General features: G+C 39.6%; 1 protein-coding gene across 1 annotated transcript in view; it reads right to left on the reverse strand.

Moving 5' to 3' along the window:
* The window catches only part of Hmmr (hyaluronan mediated motility receptor), a 31,232-nt gene that overhangs the window by 7,477 nt on the left and 2,250 nt on the right, over window positions 1-21,505 (reverse strand). Inside the window, exons 2-12 of the mRNA XM_029546162.1 lie at window positions 19,597-19,695; window positions 18,896-18,975; window positions 15,551-15,598; window positions 14,194-14,382; window positions 12,394-12,480; window positions 12,203-12,303; window positions 6,456-6,530; window positions 5,598-5,773; window positions 5,066-5,214; window positions 3,700-3,914; window positions 3-176 (exon numbers count right to left, since the gene is read on the reverse strand). Coding sequence (XP_029402022.1) covers window positions 3-176; window positions 3,700-3,914; window positions 5,066-5,214; window positions 5,598-5,773; window positions 6,456-6,530; window positions 12,203-12,303; window positions 12,394-12,480; window positions 14,194-14,382; window positions 15,551-15,598; window positions 18,896-18,975; window positions 19,597-19,695 — 1,393 coding nt within the window. The remainder of the gene's footprint in view (window positions 1-2; window positions 177-3,699; window positions 3,915-5,065; window positions 5,215-5,597; window positions 5,774-6,455; window positions 6,531-12,202; window positions 12,304-12,393; window positions 12,481-14,193; window positions 14,383-15,550; window positions 15,599-18,895; window positions 18,976-19,596; window positions 19,696-21,505) is intronic.

Consider the following 21,505-nt stretch of genomic DNA (forward strand, 5'->3'; position numbering starts at 1 on the left):
CCAGTTGAGCAGTGACATCTCTCAGACTCTGTGCTGTGTCATTGTACTTCTCTTGCACACTTTCCAGTTGAGCAGTGACATCTCTCAGACTCTGTACTGTGTCATTATACTTCTCTTGTGCAATCAAGGCGGCTTGGGCGTGAGCAGCAGTATGTTTCTCCAGTTCAACTTCTTTCCTAAGAACAAGAAAATGTTAGTAATGACCAAGAACTATGCTCCATATGTATGTCTCATATGACTCAGTGCAGTAACTGCTGTACAGTTTTACGACATACACTTATCACTTCATCTCCTTACGTGGTGCTTTTACTAACTTATTTACTTGCTTCATCTGTATCTATTTTCACCTGGATTTCTTGTCATGTCTCCTAAATTATGTAGGTAATACAGAGGAAAGAACAATCAAAACCTTTACAGCAGTCTGTAAAGGCAGTCTTACAGAACAGTCAGATCTACAGACTGAATGCAATGCCAACGAGAAGCATTGAGACTTAGTAAACTCTCACTCCTTGCATTGAGACAGTAGATACTACACATAGCTAAAGGCACTTCACATCAAAAACTCTTTTTAAAGGTGGTTATAATACTATATGCAATGATATTATTTAATTTTCTTTTTTGAGCTAAGATCTTGGTACTTAGTCTAAGCTGGCCTTGAACTCAGGACCCTCTTATCTCAGCCTACAAGTGAAAAGATCCCAGATGTCTAACCCTAAATGCAAATTTTTAACAGTTTTGTTTAGTAACAAATAGGTTTTAAGTCATAAAATGTAGTATACATTTTTCTACATGCATACTACAAATCCCAAGTATTTTTTTCAAATATTATATATTAAAACTCTATAACATGTTTGGATAGAGATATAAGCTAATGAAGGATCTCTAAAAGAATTTGAATTAAAAATAAACACTGGCCAGGAGGTGGTGGTGCACGCCTTTAATCCCAGCACTCGGGAGGCAGAGGTAGGTGGATTTCTGAGTTCGAGGCCACCCTCATCTTCAGAGTGAGTTCCAGGACAGCCAGGGCTACACAGAGAAACCCTGTCTCAAAAAAAAAAAAAAAAAAAAAAAAAAAAAAAGAACAACAACTTAAAAATAAACACTGCACAATTCAAAGAGAACATTCAAATAAACAAAAAGTAGATCAAAGTCAAAGCACAAAGAAGCACAAAGAGAAAGATGAAAGAAAAACAATCGCTACTAAGTGGTTTGTAATAAAAATATTTTCCTTGTCCCTTAGAAGAGTGATTTTTCAGTTTTGTTTTTGTTTTTGTTTTTAAATCTGAGCCTAAAATGTCCAGAGTAGGAAGGACTTGAAAAAGCATCTCACATAACACTCAGTGAGCAGCATGTGAAGGCGGCGAGACCATTTCTCTGGGAATCACAGTTATCTAGTTAAGCCACCAAATAAAGACCTTGTGTAAAAGATCTTGGTATAATTAGAACTCTTTAAGGCAGAGTGAATGACTCCCAAGCCCCCTTTAGGAAATGGGTTGTCTACTCAGTTTATTAGGGTTCCTGTTCCCCCACATGTTATAGTTAAGAATAATTTCCATAATAACACCTTTGTACTGTTCCCTAAAGTCAGGGAATACAAAGACCCAGGGTGCCTTTTTCGAGGAATCACACAGACAGACAAACCAACCAAAACCAAACCAGAGGAGACTTAGCAAAGTCCTCAGCAGGGCAGGCATGTGACACACAATAACACCACAGGACCATATCCCATCCACAGTAGATTGTTTCCTTGATGGCATTTCAAGAACTTAGATGATAAACTTACTTGTAGTTTAAATTCAAATTGCCAGGTCCAGATAAAAGGATTTGCTGTGTAGCCTGACCACCTATGTCTGGCTATTGAAACCATGGCAGAGGAATGATGCCTAAACTCTGTCCTCTGATCTCTACCCACTTGTGTACTCACACACACCTCATACACCTGTCCAACAAGAAGTCGCTATATGTACTTAGTTTTGATTTTCCAAGTTAGAGTTCTGTGAAATCCTGGCTTTGTAGGCCTTGAACTCACAGACATTTGCCTGACTCTGCCTCCCAAGTATGAGGATTAAAGGCATGTACCACCATGGTTGTCTAAAATATATTTTTAAAGTAAATAATAAAAATTAAAGAAAAAAAAATAAAATTGTCATCGGGCAGTGGTGGCGCATGCCTTTAATCCCAGCACTTGGGAGGCAGAGGCAGGCGCATTTCTGAGTTTGAGGCCAGCCTGGTCTAGAGTTCCAGGACAGCCAGGGGCTACACAGAGAAGCCCTGTCTTGCCAATATATATTATAGATATTGTCACTTTTAAATTAAATGCAAGTTCTAGAGAAGAAAGTGTTTTTTGGGTTTGGTTGTGGCTTTGGTAGGGGTTGGTTTTTCCTGTTTGCTTTTTTTTTTTTTTTGACACAGGGTTTCTCTGTGTAGCCCTGACTTTCCTGGAACTCACTCTGTAGACAAGGTTGGCCTTAAACTCAAGAGATCTGCCTGTTTCTGCCTCCCAAATGCTGGGCCTTAAGGAGTGTGCTACCACACTCGGCAAGAAGAAAGTTTTAACAGGCATTAATTTTATTTTTACTTTTACTGAAAATGTTGTTGAATGTATATCAGCTAGTTCTGATTGTTTTATTTCTGCATTTGAGATAACACTCCATTCTACAACACAGGCTGACCTCAAGCTCACTGCACTCTTCTTGCCTCAGCCTCTGAAGTGCTGGTACTACATGTCTGAGCCACTGTAACTGGCTTTCTGACTGTCACTTCTTTCTATCTATCTATCTATCTATCTATCTATCTATCTATCTATCTATCTATCTATCTATCTATCTATCTATCTATTATATGTAAGTACACTGTAGCTGTCTTCAGATGCAACAGAAGAGGGTGTCAGATCTCATTACAGATGGTTGTGAGCCACCATGTAGTTGCTGGGAATTGAACTCAGGACCTTTGGAAGAACAATCAGTGCTCTTAACCGCTGCGCCATCTCTCTAGACTGTTACTTCTGAAGCAAGATTGGCTAAGGGAATAAAGGCACTTGTTAACCTTGGTGATCTGACTTATACTCTGAGGAGCCCACATAGTGGGAAGAGAAGCAACTTCTGAAAGTTGTCCTCTGATTTCCATGAGCAGCTTGTGGAAGATATGTGTGCTTGTGCATGTACATGGATGCACACACAAAAACCAATGAGTGTTTGTATTCTCTCAAGAAAGCTATTTAAAACATTAAAAGGCCTAGATGTTTTCAAATATAAAACAAATTGCTTTAACTCTGATATCTATCGACTTTTAGAAAATGTGGTAGTAAGGAATCACATAAGTATGTTTTTCACTTTAGGAAAAGAAAAGGGCTTTGTTTGTTTTATGGAGCCAAAGCCTCACTATTATAGCCTAGGATGCCTTGAACTCATTGTGCAATCCAGACTAACCTCCAACTCATCCTCCTTCTGCTTTACTCTCTTGGGTCCTGGGATTAAAAATGTAACAGGCCAGTTTTTAGTTTGACTGCCATACTTGTTTCCATACATGAGTGTATATGTGTGAGTGTATGCATATTCTTAAAAGTTTTTCTCTTTCTTCCTTTGTAAGATAATTCCAACCTCCATGCATGTACTTGGGTGACATGAGACTTCTAAAACAAGCTAGAAAATAGTTCCTATCTCCATGTCTGCGTAAGCACAAGATCGCATTAATACAAACTCTCTCAGCAGGTCGTCCAGCCGCTTCAGTTGTTCTGCCGTTGACTTTGTTTCCTCTTCCAGCTGTTTAACCAGCCTTTCACTCTGCTCCTCCTTGTGCTGGACCACATCCAGCTCAGCCAGGGCGAGCTTTAGCTCTTCTTTAAAGATGTTCTTCTCAGAAGTCATTTCCTCTTGCAAAGAGCAGAGCTGCTGCTGAAGACGAGCAGACAGTTCCTGCATACAGATAGGTAAGAACAAAACAGTTAGACATGGCACCAGGACCTCCACAAAACAGTTAGACATGGCACCAGGACTGTTCCGGGAGACGAGAAGGAAGTCCAGATAAAGAAGTATGGAAACCAAGCTAGGAAGTTTCAGAAATCACAGAAAGTACAAATACCATATTCACTTTCCCTAGATTATATATTATAATTTAACACTGGAAAACCTAATTGCTAGCACTTTTTAGTGTAAAATCATCACACTGCCTTTTTTTATAATCTGCTTTACAATTGGCTTTTATATATATTTCGATATACTCTATTTTCATACATACTTCAATATACTTTATTCAGATATGGTAAAAATATATTATGATCTCAATGTTACATAAAATGTATAAGATACACACATTTCAAAGTTATTTAACTTTAATCATCAAGAAAAAATATTAAATTCCAGATTTTAAGTAGATATTAGTTCTCACTAGTCCCTGTCCAGATCTCAGTTTTCCTTTCCAGAGGGAACTGTGGGCTTAGAAGACGTATTGCCCATTTATTTTCATACATGCATACACTTTTTGAGGGCTATGCTATATATTCTCTGTATGTAAAAGTTTCATAAAATCATGAAAATAGTTGACATCTTTCATTTCATGTTTACAGTTATCTGAATGCCCTGTTAGAACTTTCTGTTTCTATTCCATGACCATGTTTATTTGTTTGTATTTATTTATTGGGCTTTTTCTCTCACTGATATGTAAGATATTCTTTATGTAACCTGCATTTTCAAATTGTTGTTTTTTTCCTATTATTACACATATTCATTCTCTCTCTCTCTCTCTCTCTCTCTCTCTCTCTCTCTCTCTCTCTCTCTCTCTCTCTCTCTCTCTCTCAACAGGGTTTCTCTTTGTACCCCTGGCTGTCCTGGAATTCACTCTGTAGACCACGTTGGCCTTGAACTTAGAGAGATCCACTTGCCTCTACCTCGTGAGTACTAGGATTAAAGATGTGTGCCACCATGCCCAATCTAGACATTCTTTTTAAGATAATTACAAACACATAGCTCATCTACTTAATACAAACATATACCAATATCTGTGGCTAAACATTCAAAGGTTATACTCCAGGGTTTTCTGACATACACAAACAAATGTAGGTAGCTACCTTCTCTTGCTGCAGAAGTGACTGGCTTTGCAATTCTTTTTGTTGCAGCTTTTCATATTCTTGCCTTTCCAAAGCCAGCCTCTCTGTTAGAATCTGCATCTCAGCACTGAGACTTTCAGCCCTTTCTCTATCCTTGCTGACAAGACTGTCTGTAAGAGGAAAGCAGGAAACATCCATCACTCACTATTGTTGAGGGACCCAGTTCCTATGGTATTTCAGTGCTTTAGCACACTATACAGATAAAGCATTTCCAAAGAGGGAGGATGATTATAGTCATTACCTTATTACATTCCCTACACAGATATTTAGTTTTGAGTTTGCACCAATTATAAATGTCACCCAGAGAAGAAGTCATCAAGTCCTTATTTTCAATCAAAGCGTGCAATGTCAAAATAAATAGAAAACACTGCACTGTTATAAAACTTCTCAAGTACAGCACATGAATTTTTGTTATGTACATAATTATGAAAATGTGCTTTTTTATAGACAGTCTAAGGCTTCACAGGGCAAAGTGATAGAAACAGCACAGTACCTCTTTCTGTTTCAAGCAGATGGCATTTAACAGTCAGGCCTTCTATTTGCTGAGAAAATGTAATGTTTTCCTCAAGAGACTGCTTAAGACTTAAAATCTCACGATCCTTCTCTTTCAAATCTTCTTCTAACTGGGCAATATCTAGTTTGCATTTTTCCACTTGATCAGATGCACAGCTGTATTAAAAGATATTTTGAAGAAATTTCTCTTAAGGTACAGGAAAAACATGTTCAACAAAATAAGGTGCTTTTGTAGCAGAAGACGGCCTAATCGGCCACCACTGGGAAGAGAGGCCCCTTGGTCTTGCAAACTTTATATGACCCAGCACAAGGGAAGGCCTGGGCCAAGTAGTGGGAGTGGGTGGGTAGGGGGAGAGGGTGGGGGTGGGGGTATAGGGAACTTTCGGGATAGCATTTGAAATGTAAATAAAGAAAATAATAATAATAAAAAAAAAAAAAGAAAAGAAAAAAAAAAAAGGTGCTTTTGTTTTCTCTGTGCAAAAAACCTAAGGATTCCAGGGCTTCCCATATGCCCGGCATATGCTCTACCAACAAAGTCATATCGCAAACCAGTAAGGTTCATTTTATTTATTAAATGTTCATTTCAATTATTTGTTTATTCAATGTGTATGAGTGTTTGCCTACATGTATGTTTGTGTACCACATGTATGCAGTGCCCACAGAGGCCAGAAGACGGCACTGGATAGATTCCCTCAGGCACTGGAGTTACAGATGGTTGTGAGCCACCACGTGGGTGCTGAGAAATGCAATAGATCTTCTGGAAGAACAGCCAGTGCTCTTAACTGCTGAGCCATCTCTCCAGCCCAGAAGTTAATTTTAAAGCTACTATTTATATTACCTAATTTCTTGTATGTATTCTAAGAGTTTTTCTGTTTCACATTTTTCATCCATCTTTTCTTTCTCTATTGAAACACTGAAAAAGAAAAAAGAAAGAGTAAATACAGATGGCTCACTTATTAATAACCATGCATAGTACTTAACAGTATTATTATGTCATGTAAGGTAACACTAGAAGTCAAATTCCTACAATTTCATGTGAATTTTTTCAGATTAACAACTCATACTGACACAGAAAATCGATTTATTTACACAAGCTTTCCAACCCCGATCTGTAGGACAAGAACTGCTTTATACATCAGACTGATCCTGTTTTGCCGCTTTCCCGGTTGCCTTCCTAGTCCAAAGCATACTCCGTGTGCCAAGAGGCTTTTGCTCCAGGCTGGATGGTATTCAGTTACTTTTGTGGTTTAGGCTCTTCAGGACGGTCTAGTTGAGGGACGAATACGATTTAACTAGACATTTCACAATAGAAGATATGTAAGGCTTATAAATACACACAACCGTACTCAACATTAATAAGAAATTAAAGTACTCAACTATTGCCAGGCTGTATGGTTCAGGTCTATAAATCCTAGCAATGTGGGAGGCTGCAGCAGGAGGATAGAGACTATGAAGACTTCCTGGGCTACTTGAGACCCAGGACCTTGTTTCAAACAGGAAGAACAAAGACAAATGACAAATTAGCATTTTATACCATTAGAAGGGGAGAATAGACCAGCAGGATACAACACTATGAATACAGAACAACTCTAAAGACCATCCTTTGCTGCAGAGTTATAAAGCAGCACTGCTCTGTGTGCATATGGTGTGTATGTGTAAATGCTGTGTGTGATATGTTTATGTATGCAGGTAGACACAAACACGTGTGTGCTTACGGAGGCCAGAAGCCAATATCAGGTGGCCTCCTCTGTTGCAGTTGACTTTATTTTCAGAGACAGGGTCTCTCAATGGAGAGCTCATTGTTTTGGTCTTCACTTGCTGTCCAGTAGACACCCAACATCTACCTGTCTCTGCTCACCAGAGCTGAAGGAATAGACAGCTTCCTCCCTGGGCCCAACATTCTATGCGTGAACTGGGGATCTAAACTCAGGCTCCCTGGCTTTTTCAGCAGGTACTGTGTTCAGTGATTTATTTCCCAGCCCTTATGTCCAATTTGCATGATTCTGGTTTGAGACTCTCACTCCTAAAGAGATATAAAAGATGCATATTCACAAAGACATACAGCATGTTCATAGCTGTCATATTCAGTAGTATAGAGACCAAAACTAGCTCAAGTAATGCTCATATAGTTAATTTATAGAGAAATACTCATATAGTGAATTTAAGCTAAGCAATGAAAATGAAAAAAATTACAGTATGCATGATAGTATATATGAATTATGAGGAACAAATCTTGTACCCTGAATAGTGATAACCTTTCCCTATAAAAAATTTAAAAGACAGAAAACTGTGGGGGTGGGGAACATTACAAGGTTACAGAGGCAGCATTCCCAGGAGTGGAAATGTTTTCAGTTTTCACAAGTGTATATGGATATGATGCCATTGAACTACAAACATATGATCGCTACATTGTATTATGTTACATGTTATTTTTTAACAAAGTAATAATTGGACATTAATCCTATCTTCCTGTACCAAGGTTTCAGTTTGAGATAGTTTTAGACAACTATCTCAATATAATGATGTTAGAAGAAAGATCTTAAGACTTTCCCTGTTCTTAATCGCAGATGCATGAAAGTGTGAAAGGTAACACATTCCCTGTGTTTGAGATTGATTAGGTTTTAACTGGCACTTCAGGGGTTTAGTGAAGGAATGACCAAAGTATTGAGGAAAGTCTTAGTAACTCTAGCTTTCAGAGAAAAGCAAACACAGTATTAATAAAAGTAAGTGTAAAAAGTCAGAGCAGAAATGAACAGAACAGATCCTAGACGAAGCTGGCTTCCTTGGTAGCCACAGTGACCCCTGATGCTCCTGCCTTCACCTCAGACAAGGTGCAGCATTATATCTGGCTCTTTTCCTTGATCCCTTGCAATTTTTTGTTTTGTTTTAAAGTTTCCAAGGACCCTCACAGGCTTACTTCCTCTAGCTGTACCCCACAACCTCCTCAAGGTCCCACAGCCTGCCAACATGACCAAGTAGGAACAGGTTCAAAACAGGAGTGTGTATGGGGCATGTGCCATTCAAACCACAACAGAGGTGATCCATTTTCTATAATAAAATGATAAAGTGTTGCAGGATATTTGATCACACTGTTGAAAACCTGTTTCTAGTTTTGGCATGGCTCAGCCCTAACACAACCTTTAATCTGAGGCCTTCTGCTTATTGTAAATAGGATTAAATTAAGTCAACCATAGGTTAAGGGCAAGCAACAAGGTTGACAGGGAGTGAACATAGGAAAAACCATAGAGAGTGAGAGGAAGTCAGGAGGATGGATAGACACACACAGGAAGTAGAAGGGACGGACATTCCGTTTGAAGGGATTTTTGTGATGGTGTAGAGAAGGAGAACTTCCTTTTTGATTCATCGGCTGAGGAAGAAGATAAGCTGGGTAATGGGTGCTTTCTCTGTCTCTCTGAGCTATCAAACTTTCACCCTAGCTTCTGGCTTCCGAGTCTTTACTGGCAAAAAATCAAATGATTGAGATTTTGTTAAAAAAAAAAATAAAATAAAATATTGATATACAAATTTTAAGAGGATATAAGTAATTCTTCATATTTATAGATGGTAAAATTATCATAGTAGCCTATAAATTCAATGCAATCTCAACTAGACATCAAGGACATTCTTCACAAACCAAGAAAGAAATCTATAATTTTTATGAAAATACGAAATAATGAAAAACCATGTAAGCAAAAGACATCTTGAGCAAAAAAAGCAATGCAAGAGCGATTCCACTATATGAGTTAATATACTACAAAGCTACTGAAGTGGAAGCACTGTGTTAGAGTGAAAAAAGACAACTGGATATATTAACAGTGTAAAGCCAAGGAAGCAACAAACACCCATAGCACAAGCACTGGTGACAGGAGAATCCTCCCTCACACACCGTGCCAGTGACACTGAATCCTCATGCAGAAAAATGACAGTAGGTCTCTTTCGCCCATCAGCTTCCAAAGTCAACTCAAAATTAACTATGTACTTAACACTTAACTATCATACTGCTAGCACACACTCAGGGGCAATGCTTCAGGATCCTGGAGTGTGCATGTATATGTGTGTGCAAAACCTCAAAGCAGACAGAAAAAGCAAAACTGGATGATTGTAACTACATCAACATTCTAGACAGCAAAAGAAGTGACTGGATGATGAGACCACTTACAGAACTGGAGAAAGTGTTGATGAAGTGTATCTCTAACAGTTTCCATACGGTGGAGGATTGAATAGTAATGGCCCCCAGAGACTTGTGTGTTTGAATACTTGGCCCTCAGCGAGGGGCATTATTAGGGGTGGCCTTGTTGGAAAAAGTGTGTCACTGTGGAGGTGGGATTTGAGGCTTTATAAGCTCAAGTTAGGCCCAGTGTGGCACACAGTCTCCTTTTGCTGCCTGTGAATCAAGATGTAGAACTCTCAGCTCTTTCTCCAGCACCATGTCAGCCCATACAATGCCATGCTTCCCGCCACGATGATACTAAACCTCTGAAATTGTAAGCCAGCCCCAATGAAATTTTTTTCTTTGTAAGAGTTGAGGTGGTCATGGTGTCTCTTCACATCAATGGAAACCCTAAGACAAATACTTAACTTATTTTATGTAAGGAACTTTCAAAACTTAACAGTAAAAACAAAACAAAACAAAAAAAACAAAAACTCAACCCAATTAAAAAATGGACAATAGATATAAATGGACATATTCTCAGAAATTACAAAAAAGCTTAATATCATTAATTACTAGGAAAATGCAAATAAAAAAACAAAATAAAGTATTAATTCACAAAGAATGGTTATTAAATAACAAAAAAAGAAAACAGTATCAGTGCCTACAAATTTACATTTGTTCGTGCATGTGTGTGCACTCTCTGTCTCTCTCACACACACATACACAGCATGTGCATGGGTAACACTAACACTAATAATAAAAGAAAAAGACTATCAATTTCAAAGTGGAGGTCCATAGGAAGGGTTTGAAGGAGGGTACCTGGGAGGGGCTGAAGAGAGGAAATAATGTAATTCTATTTCAGTTAAAAATGTACTTTCAAAAAGGACTGATGATTATAAAAGGACTAGGGTTGCAGGGATAGTTCAGTGGTTAGGAGCACATGCTGCTGTTCCTGATGCCCGGTTCAGTTCCTAGCAAGCACATGATGGCTAGTAACAGCTGTAGTTCCAGCACAGGTTTCTTTCTGGATTCTGTGGAAACTGTCCACAAATGGTCCACAGATACGCTTGCAGGCAACCCTCTTCCCATCACTGTACCAAAAAAGGTCTCTCTGTGTGTGTGTGTGTGTGTGTGTGTGTGTGTGTGTGTAGACTGATTTTGGAGTTTTGGAGTCTAGAGAGATTGCTTAGCAGCTAAGAGTTCTCATTGCTCTTACAGAGGATCTCAACTCTTAGCATCACATGGGGATCACAACTATCTATTACTACAGTTCCAAGGAATCCAATGTTCTCTTCTGACCCCCATGGGCACCAGCACACATACAGGCAAAATACACACAAACAAATAAATAAAAGGGCTGAAGTTAACAAGTGCTGGTAAGCATATGGAAGGAAAGGAATTTTTGTACACTGGTGATAGGAAAGCCATTTAGCATAGTTATGGAAAACAGAATGTAGATTTTTTTTTTATAAAAAAAAATTTAAAATAAAGTACCATAAGATCAACAATTCCATTTGTGGGTATACAGGCAAAGAAAACAAAATCACTATACCGAGAAATAATGGCTAGTCTCATATTTAATCTCAGCACTATACACAAGAGCCATGTAATAGAAGCCATGGACATCTATTCAAGAGATGAATAGATAAGGAAAATGTATCAATGATACAGAATGGAATAGCACTTAAGCATATATAAAAAGAGTGCAATTTGTAACACCATGGATGGAACTAGAGTTCATTATGTCAAATGAAATAAGGGAGGCACCGAAAGAAAATACCATACCCATCGCACAAAACTGTGAAAATAAAAACTTGATTATCCTAGACCACTGTTACTGCAGCTGGGAAAGCAGGGGAAGGTCAGCATGGGGATGGCTGGGGATGGCTGGGGAAGGCTGGGGATGGCTGGGGATGGCTGGGGATGGCTGGGGAAGGCTGGGGAAGGCTGGGGATGGCTGGGGAAGGCTGGGGATGGCTGGGGAAAGCTGGGGATGGCTGGGGAAAGCTGGGGATAGCCGGGGAAGGCTGGGGATGGCTGGGGATGGCTGGGGAAGGCTGAGGATGGCTGGGGATGGCTGAGGAAGGCTGAGGATGGCTGGGGATGGCTGGGGATGGCTGGGGAAAGCTGGGGATGGCTGGGGATGGTTGGTCACAGGCACAGAACGTCAATGAGTTCCAATACAGACAGGGGCAGGAAGTCGGTGGGCTACAGTAAGGTGAGGACAGACTGTGTAACTCAGAAAACTGGGCTGTTTTCACTATAATGAAATGAGGAGATTCATATATTTGATTTCCTCATTAAAAGTATGTATGTACATTGAAACATGAGAAAGAACCCTGTTAATCTGTACAGATTGAGAGAACAGTTAAAAGCAGGAAAAAGATTAAGCCATTGTCACAGTCAGAAACCATTTCCTTTGTGCCACTTACAGCTTTCCCTCCAGGTGGACTATTCTTCCCTTAGACTCTGTGAGGTCCTTCTGAGTGGCCTGCAGCTTCAGCTCCATGCCTTCCTGTTTAACCACCATACTCTGCACAACACAGAGAACTATTTTAGGAAATGAGACATTCTTAGGTCCCTGGAGTCAACAGATAGGATACACACCAAGGCAAGCACTCACCCTCATCTTCGTCTCTCTCTTATTTCTGAGTTTCATCAATTCCAGGCTTAGAGCTCTCATATTCTTTTGGTGACCATCTTCAGAAAACTACAATAAACATAAGAACTCAGGTATCTACTCTGCCCATCATATATATAAAATTACCTAAGGCTAGGTGTGGCATCAGATATCTACTCTGCCCCATCATATATATAAAATTACCTAAGGCTAGGTGTGGCATCAGATACCTGCAATCTCAGTGCTTGAGAGACAGAGGCAAGAATGGTCAAGAGCTCAAGGTGAGCTTGGACTTCATAAGACATTGCCCCCCCCCCAAACAAAACAAAAACAAAAAAAATGAAGAAAAAGAATTACTTAAAAACCAATTAAGGGAGTTGGGCGGTGTTTGTGCGCCCCTTTAATCCCAGTTTGCAGGAGGCAGAGTCAGGTGGATCTCTGAGTTTGAGGCCAGTTTGGTTTACAGAGTGAGTTCTAGGACAGCCAGGGCTACAGAGAAACTCTGTCTCAAACAAACAAGCAAACAAATGACTGACTACTGTGCCCGTCACTGGACAGAGTCACTGTGTGGCAGAGAGAAGAGCCTTGAGCACAGCCAGCACTGACTGTGTGCCAGCACCGTCCTCTCCTTTCTTTTTTGCTTTTCTGGTTTATTTTTTAAACAGCCTAAGCGGTCACTTACTGTTATATGCTAGAAAGGCCTTTGTAAGGTCTAAGACAAACCTCACAACGACCTGTGGAACCAAGTTGGCTAGACTTGTCTCAGCTACCTGGGGACATCTAAAGTATGCAGGATGCGGTGCCTAGTCAGGGACTTCTAGGTGAGAATGCACCTTGTGCTCTAGTACACCTTCTACTGTCTACATGAGCAAGTACTCCCCACATCAAAGCCCATCACAGGCCCTGAATAAATGATGAATCCAACCAAACCCTGACTTACTTGTCTCTTCCTTCTATCTCTACCATTGGTCACATATAAACACAATTTATGTATAGCGCACACTCACTCCATTATTTCCAACTGCATTCCCCCAAAACTCTTAGAAGAGTAAACTTGGTTTTTTTGAGACATGTTGCCATGTAGTATAGACTGGCCACAAACCCCTCTGCCTTAGCTCCTGAGTGCAGTATTATTCCTATTTGACACCATGTCTTTTTCAGGGGAGGGTTTTTAAAAAAAGAGACTTCAAAATGTAAATTGTGTAATATTCTTTGATGGTCTATTTATTGGGGTGTGGCAGGGGTTAAAAAAATAACAGGCGGGGCTGGTGAGATGGCTCAGTGGGTAAGAGCACCCGACTGCTCTTCCGAAGGTCCAGAGTCCAAATCCCAGCAACNACATGGTGGCTCATAACCATCCATAGCAAGATCTAACTCCCTCTTCTGGAGTGTCTGAAGACAGCTACAGTGTACTTACATATAATAAATAAATAAAACCTTAAAAAAAAAAAATAACAGGCATGTAAACAAATAGCTGCCTTTTGTTTAGCGCATGCCAAGCCCCCTTTAATTAAAAAGGTAAGACTCTCCTACAGAAGTAGTTAATTGAACAGTCACAGCCAGACTGCATTCTGCTCAGAACCGTTACAGCTTCCGTGAAATAGACCAGTACTCAGCTTTGCAGACTGGCTCTCTGGTTTGTGAGATCAGGCCCAGTGTAAGGCAGAGCTCCTCACTTACAGCGGAAGGGAATAAACAGCTTCAGCTACACTGGTAAGCAGCCCAGCTTACCCTGCCGAACCACCTGAATGGGAAGGTGCTTAGCAGCCATTCAATTCTGACGTCATCATGAAGTTCAAGTACCTTAGACTTTAGTAGCTCGTTGGCTCTGGTTAATTCAGTCAGCCGTTTTTCCAGTGAAGCATTACTCGCAGAGAGAGATGTTTTCTCTCTGACTGCTGCATTTAGTTTTGCTTCTGTCTTCTCCAATTCAGATTCCATGTCCTGGATCCGTTTAGCCAGAGTCCCTCGCTCTTGCAAAAGAACACGAATCTGGAAGAAGATAAACACTTGATTGACCCCAGTGGTACCAGAAGCCTCAAAACTAGCAAACCTACATTTTGATATGGTGTTTAGATATTCTTATTTTACTTGCTACTTGAATTATCTATTTCCCTTACGACACATTTTAAAGATATGCCTTATAAATGCAGGATTAGCATTTGAGAGACAGAAGCAGGTGGATGTCTGTGATTTTTCAAACCAGGCTGGTCCACCAGGCCATTTGGAGCTACATACTGAGAACCTGTCTCAAACATACACGCAGACACAGTCATAGTCACATACACAGAGATACAAACACACTGTCACACACAAACACTACTAACAAAATACAATGACTTTTAAATGCCGTAAACTTACAAGTGTAAGATAGCTCTATTTAGTCACTTAAAACTTTTAACAGTTCTTGTTTTCACCAGGCCTAATGACACAAACTATAGCTTGAAGTGCTAAATATTTTGAGAAAGCAGACCTCAGGATTTAATAGGCAGCCGTGAGGCAACAGCTTCTTTGTTCCTACTAGTTAAACAGCAGCAAAACAAAGAAGCTAACGTTTGTCAATAGTAAGCAAGGGCTTGCTGCTGAAACCCGACTGTGTGAGTTTAGAGCTCCAGGGCCCACATAAATGCCACTAAGGTGCTATGGCCCACTCCTAATACCAGTACTTTGGATGAAAACATCTCTGGAGCAAGCTGGCTGGGCAGACAAGCTGAAATGATGAGCTAAGATTCTGAGAAATTCTACCTCAATATTTAAAGGTGAAGAGCAACCTATGAAGACACTGGCTTCCACATCCATGCACATGTGAATATGCGTACATACAAGTATGCATACCACACATTCATTAAAAAAAAAAAAAGTCTGGGTAAAAACTTGCCAACCTAAACTCTGAAGCAAATACTCAGTCGGAATCCCAGCAGTGTGATCAGCAGCCCCACTAAGCCACCGCTGTATGTGTGAGCATCACCAGCAGCCTCACTGCCATGGAGCCTCAGAAAGAACCAGCGATATTAAAGAAAAGAGGGACCAGTGCCTACGCCAAGGACCCATTTCCTAAAGGTTCTCATAGGAAATCGTCAGAACCTTAGCCTGCGAGTCTATATAATTTGCTTTTCGTTATATAGCATTTACTTTTCTGTAAGTTGAATGTATGGCTTACCTCTTTTTCTAATTTTTTCACATCTTTATCATTCTTCTGAGATTCCTTCTGTTTAAAAGTCAAAGAACAACTATGAATTTACATGCCACAAACATCACAGCTCAATCTGATATTTAATTATTTATTTTTGGTCCTTTTCCAAATTAAAAAAGAATTCCTATGTATGTGTGTTTTGTGAGCTTATATGACTGTGGAGCAGTATAAACACACCCATCTTCATGTCTATTTAAAACACTGTAGACGGTGGTGAAATACTTGATAAATGATTTTTATGAGACATAAAATGTGTTTTTTTGTTTTGTTTTGTTTTGAGACAGGGTTTCTCTAGGTAGCCCTGGCTGTCCTAGCATTCTGTAGATCACGCCAGCCTTGAATTCACAGAAATCTGCCTGCCTCTACCTCTCAAGTGCTAGATCAAAAGTGTGTGTCACTACTTCTCAGCTAAAATGTTCTTAAAACCTAGAATATTTTAGTTTTCAAAATGTCAGCCCATTAGAAAAATAGCTTTTCCTTTACAATAGACGTAGAGTTCTGTGACTAAAACTTCAGTTTCCCTTTTAACACTAGACAGCAACATATTTTGAATAATTATGCTACCTAACAAAAAAATTGTTTTTAAAAAAAATCATTTAAAGTTTACCTCCCCCCCCAGCCTGATTAGATTCAAAGAAAAAGAAATTATAACCCTACAACCTATGATTTTTCATGGCATTTATTTACATAAGACAATCTTTACATAATCTTATGTATAAAACCTTTCTGACACAATGAAAGAAAATGTAGTTTATACAGCATTAAGAACAGGCTTGTTGGCAGGCAGTGGTGGCACATGCCTTTAATCCCAGCACTTGGAGGCAGAGGCAGGTGGATCTCTGAGTTCGAGGCCAGCCTGGTCTACAGAGTTCCAGGGCTATACAAAGAAACCCTGTCTTAAAACAAAACCAAAAACCAAAACAAAAAAAGAACAGGTTTATTCTAGGTGTTTCTAAGTTGAGAGAAAGGACCAACTTTATTCACTTCAAAATTGATAGCATTTTCTACTAGAAAAGGTATATCATTTGGTAAATATAGGCATAGTGATTATATATATATATATATGTGTGATAGACTCTCTATACACTCTCTTTATATATACATACTCTATACATAGATACTCTCTCTCTCTCTCTCTCTCTCTCTATATATATATATATATATATATATATATAGTCAGAGAGTCTATGAGTTTGTGAATTCTATAATTTAAAAATTTAAAATTGTTTCACCAAAAAATTCAAGTCATGTCATTCATATCCATTCCCACGAAAATACTTTACATATTGCTAACAAATAAAAATATAACATATGCCAAATACATACTTCAAATTTTCTAATGACATTGGTATAAACTTAGGAGAGTACAAAAATTCAACTGAGTTCTCTTATTTGTATTCATATTTCAGATTTATAACACATATCAAATTAAATGTATATTTTTGGGGGGTTGGGGAATTCAAGCCAGATTTTCTCTGTGTAGTCCCGGCTGTTCTGGAACTCACTCTGTAGACCATGTTGGCCTCGAACTCAAGAAATCTGCCTGCCTCTGCCTCCCAAGTGGTGGGATTAAAGGTATGTGCCACCACTGCCTGGTTTAAATCCAAAAATTCTGTCAGACATATTTATGTACATTTTATTTAAAAAAATACAGTTACATATTTTTCTAAAAAAATTAGAAATTTCCTAAATACAGGATTGCTTCTAGTGGTGAATCAGTTGCCTACCATGTTTAAGTTTTGTGCTTGATTCCCAGTACCACATACAAAAAAGGTGGGAGAACCAAAAACTTGCGTTCCTAGGACAGGAGAGATGGCTCAGCAGTTAAAAATATGTAGTGCTTTTCTAGAGGACCCCAGCTTGGTTCTTAGCATCTACGTTGGGTGGCTCAAGACTGCCTGTTACTCCACCTCCATGGTACTGGCCACTGTCTTCTGGCCTTCATGGGCAATGCCTGCATGCACATACATATGCTCACACACTATCTTAGGGTTACTTTTGGTGTGAGGAAACGCCATGACCAGAAGCAGTCTGGTATGGGGAGGAAAGGGTTTATTTTCCCTGCTATCAGTCCATCATTGAAGAAAATCAGGGTAGGTACTCAAGCAAGGTAGGAACTTGGAGGCAGACCTGATAGAGGGGTGATGCTTACTGGCTTGCTCCTCATGGCTTTCTTAGCTTGCTTTCTTATAGCACCCAGGCACAGTAGCCCTGAGATGGCCCACAATGGACTAAGCCCCCTCACAATAAATCACTAATTAAGAGAAAGCCCTATAGCTTCCTAAAGGTCAATTTTATGGAAGTTGCCTCCTCTTAGATGACTCTAGATTTCGTCAAGTCACATAAAAATCAGTCATCACTAGCCACAAGTACTCTGTAGTCATTCATGTTAGATACCTCCACAATGGATGGGACAGTTCTATAATACAGAATAAGAGACCTTAGTAACTGCCAAATACATCAACAGTATACTGGTTGCAAGATAATATCTGTTAATCTCTACAACTCCTAACAAAGTGATATTCTTAGGAACTAATGAAAAACAGTAGGGAGTCTTGGATAAACAACATTGCACAGCCCATAGGAGTTGTTTTGTTCTTTTTCTTTTCAAACTTTCTGAGAAAGGGTCTCACATAACCCAGGCTAGTCTTGAGGTCTCTATGTAGTCAAGTCTGGGCTTGGAGTCTGCAAAGCCAAGTCCTCCGGACTCTGCTACTCAAGTGTTCACATCAAGTGCTACATCAAAGGCTCACATAACCAGCACAAACTCTGTTATGAAGAATTTAATCTACTGTTCAACAGTTTGAGTAACAACCTTTTAGTCACTTATATTTCAATTTTTCTCTCTCATACTTCTCCTTCCCCACCACAAAAATCAGACAAGCTAACAATAAAACAAACACAGGCAACTACGATGGTGACAACAATGCAAAGCAAGACATGTTTGCAAAGGCTTACAAGGGAACTATCTCTATAAAGAAATGTCTTTGTAGTTGTAAACCAGGAGCACATTCAAATAGATTCCCCAATAACCTAGGCAGAAGGAAACACCTGCTAGAGTTCTAATGATACTTATTTCATGAATAATATTTTATTCATTTTATTAATGACAGATTTTTAACTACAGTTCCAGATCCCGGGACCTGAAGCCAGGCCTTTTGAGGAGGAACGAGTGCTCCTATTGAGCTAACTCTCAAGCCCCAACTTACTTATACATTTGATTTACATACTTAGCTATTTTAATCAGAGGTCTTGTAGGTACAGAGTCAGTGACATAAATAATATATTAATTTTCTTACAGATGTTTCTCACCTTTGACACCGACTTCTTTGCTTTTTTAGCCGAAGCAAGCAAGGTCGTATCTTTCTCAATGTTAAGATTTTGTTGAGATTCTGGAAAACGAAAAACAAAAAAAACATTAACATGACCACAGTTGATGTTTACATGTTTTAACCAAATATAATAAAATTTCCAAACTTCTCACTGCAGAAAGCAATTGAAGTATATGGTACACTTTCCATTGGATTGTTTAATTCAAATAATTACTTGCACAATTATTTGGTGTAGATCTAAAACCTTCCCCATATTCTTTATCTTCAAAAGAACAAATTATTGTTTAAAATAAATATACTTGTCTGTTTGTGGGGTGTGGACGGGTTATGTGTACTTGAGTACACTTAACCCAACTCAGGTCCTCTGCGAGAGCAGTATGGGTTCTTAAAACTGCTGAGCTCGCTCTCCAACCCTTCTTGATAGTCCCAACATTCTGATAGAATGGATAAGCAATGTATTCAAAGGAAAACTACCTGTAACCATCTTGCTCCACGTCTCTCCTTACAGTCTAACTGAAAAGAGCATTACGTACTCTGTTCTTTCATAAACATCCCTACTAAGGATATTGAGATACACTTCTGAGCACGAAACTCTTCAAGTGCAAAAGCATTTTAAATTTTCAATAGTATTGCTTATGTCAGCTTATAGGGCCTTTTAACCATTGTTTAAGGACATATTACCTGTTTGGTTTTTAAATCTTTGTGATTTCTGAAAAGACACTGGTCCTTTAGCTGCTTCTGAAGTTTTAACATCATAAGCACCTGGAGACGGAGCACAACCTACAGGAAAAACAAACTAGCAATGTTTCACTTAATATTACTTACTTTATTACTACGATTAGCAATATTAGCAATATCTATAAGAATTCATGATCTTAAGTTAAACTAGTGGGTTTCAATCTTCCTGCTGCAAATCTTTAATATAGTTCCTTATATTGTAGTAACCCCCAATTACATAATGAAAATTACTTTCACTGCAACTTCAAAATTGTAATTTTGTTACTGTCATGAATTGTAATATAAATATCTATTTAATAATGTGTGACTCTGTGAACCAGCCCTTTGATCCCAAAGGGGTAGAGACTCCCAGGTTGAGGACCACTGACTTACACACAGATGAGGAAATCTAAGTTGAGGACCTGCTTCCACCAGATGGGACTGTGGGTAGCGCACCCTTGGCAGATGGTCCTTGGTTGTATAACAAGCAAGCCAGTAAGCAGAACTCCATCTGTGCTTCATTCACTCCTTGCCTTGTTTTCCCTTGAGAATAAACTGTAACCTACAAACCAAATAATGTCTTCTACTCTGCCCCACACTCTTTGAGTTTCTTTTCAGTAACTATTGATGATTCAATATAAATTGCTCCAGAAAACTTCTATTTCCCAAGATCTACTGATATGATGCTTTACTTAATATTCTTTCTTCCTTGGTCTTGATCTCTCTTCACAGAAATCCACTCTATACTCATCCAGAGCCCACTGTAAGCTAGGCTTGCCTTGACTCATGATCTTCTGGGCTCCTCCAAGGGCTTGGGTCACTTCTCTAGCTCTGCCCTTTGTAGCACATACCTAGCCTTCTAGACTCCAGCCGCCTGTACTCCACTGCTGCTGCTGTTCTTGGTGGTCATCTCATGGTACTGGCATCTCCAAAATATTGCTGTCTTCTGCTGTATGTAACCAGGCTTCACCAATAGCCTCTCTTCATGGTGCCAAGCCTCAACTCCTTTGCATGACCCCTTCAGTCCCGGGCCATCAATTGTAACTGAGGCTGCACCTTCACCAATGGCCTTCCATGGCCTCTCACAGTGCCAAGCCTCAGCTGCTTTGCATGACCCCTTCATGCCTTCAAAACCAGTACCACCTAGGTGACTCTTACACATTACCAAGTCCAGCCACAGCACAAGGTACAACCTAGGCTATTACTGGAACACAGCCTCTGTCCTCTCATAAAACACTTCCCAGAAGATGTCACCTCAATGATTCTGGTTCCTTCTTAATCACGGCTAATTTCTTAGCTCCAGCTAACCAACATCAATAGTCCTAGTAATGCAAAAGTTTCAATTTAGTAGTTCTGGTATCTTGTTAATCACAGCTGATTCTTCAGCCCCAGCTAACCAGAACCACAGACTCTTCACAATCCAAAATAGCAATGGCCCTGAAAAGAGTCTTTAATCTTCCNTCTGAAATTTCACAAGCCAGGACTCCATCTTCTGTGCTGTCCTCAACATTATCTTCCAAGCTCCTACACAACATCCCACAGAGCTCTTAACATCCCAATGGTTCTTCTAGCTCAAAGTTCCAAAGTCCTTCCACAGTCCTCCCCAAAACATGGTCAGGTTGTCACAGGACATACCCCACTATGCTGGTGCCAATTTGGTTTAGTCAGGGTTTCTACTCCTGCCTAAACATCATGACCAAGGAACAAGTTGGGGAGGGAAGGGTTTATTCAGCTTACATTTCCATACTGCTGTTGATCACCAAGGAAGTCAGGACTGGAACTCAAGCAGGTCAGGAAGCAGGAGCTGATGCAGAGGCCATGGAGGGATGTTCTTTACTGGCTTGCTTCCCCTGGCTTGCTCAGNCTGCTNNNT

This window comes from Mus pahari, chromosome 14, assembly GCF_900095145.1.
Source record: "Mus pahari chromosome 14, PAHARI_EIJ_v1.1, whole genome shotgun sequence".
NCBI lineage: Eukaryota > Metazoa > Chordata > Mammalia > Rodentia > Muridae > Mus > Mus pahari.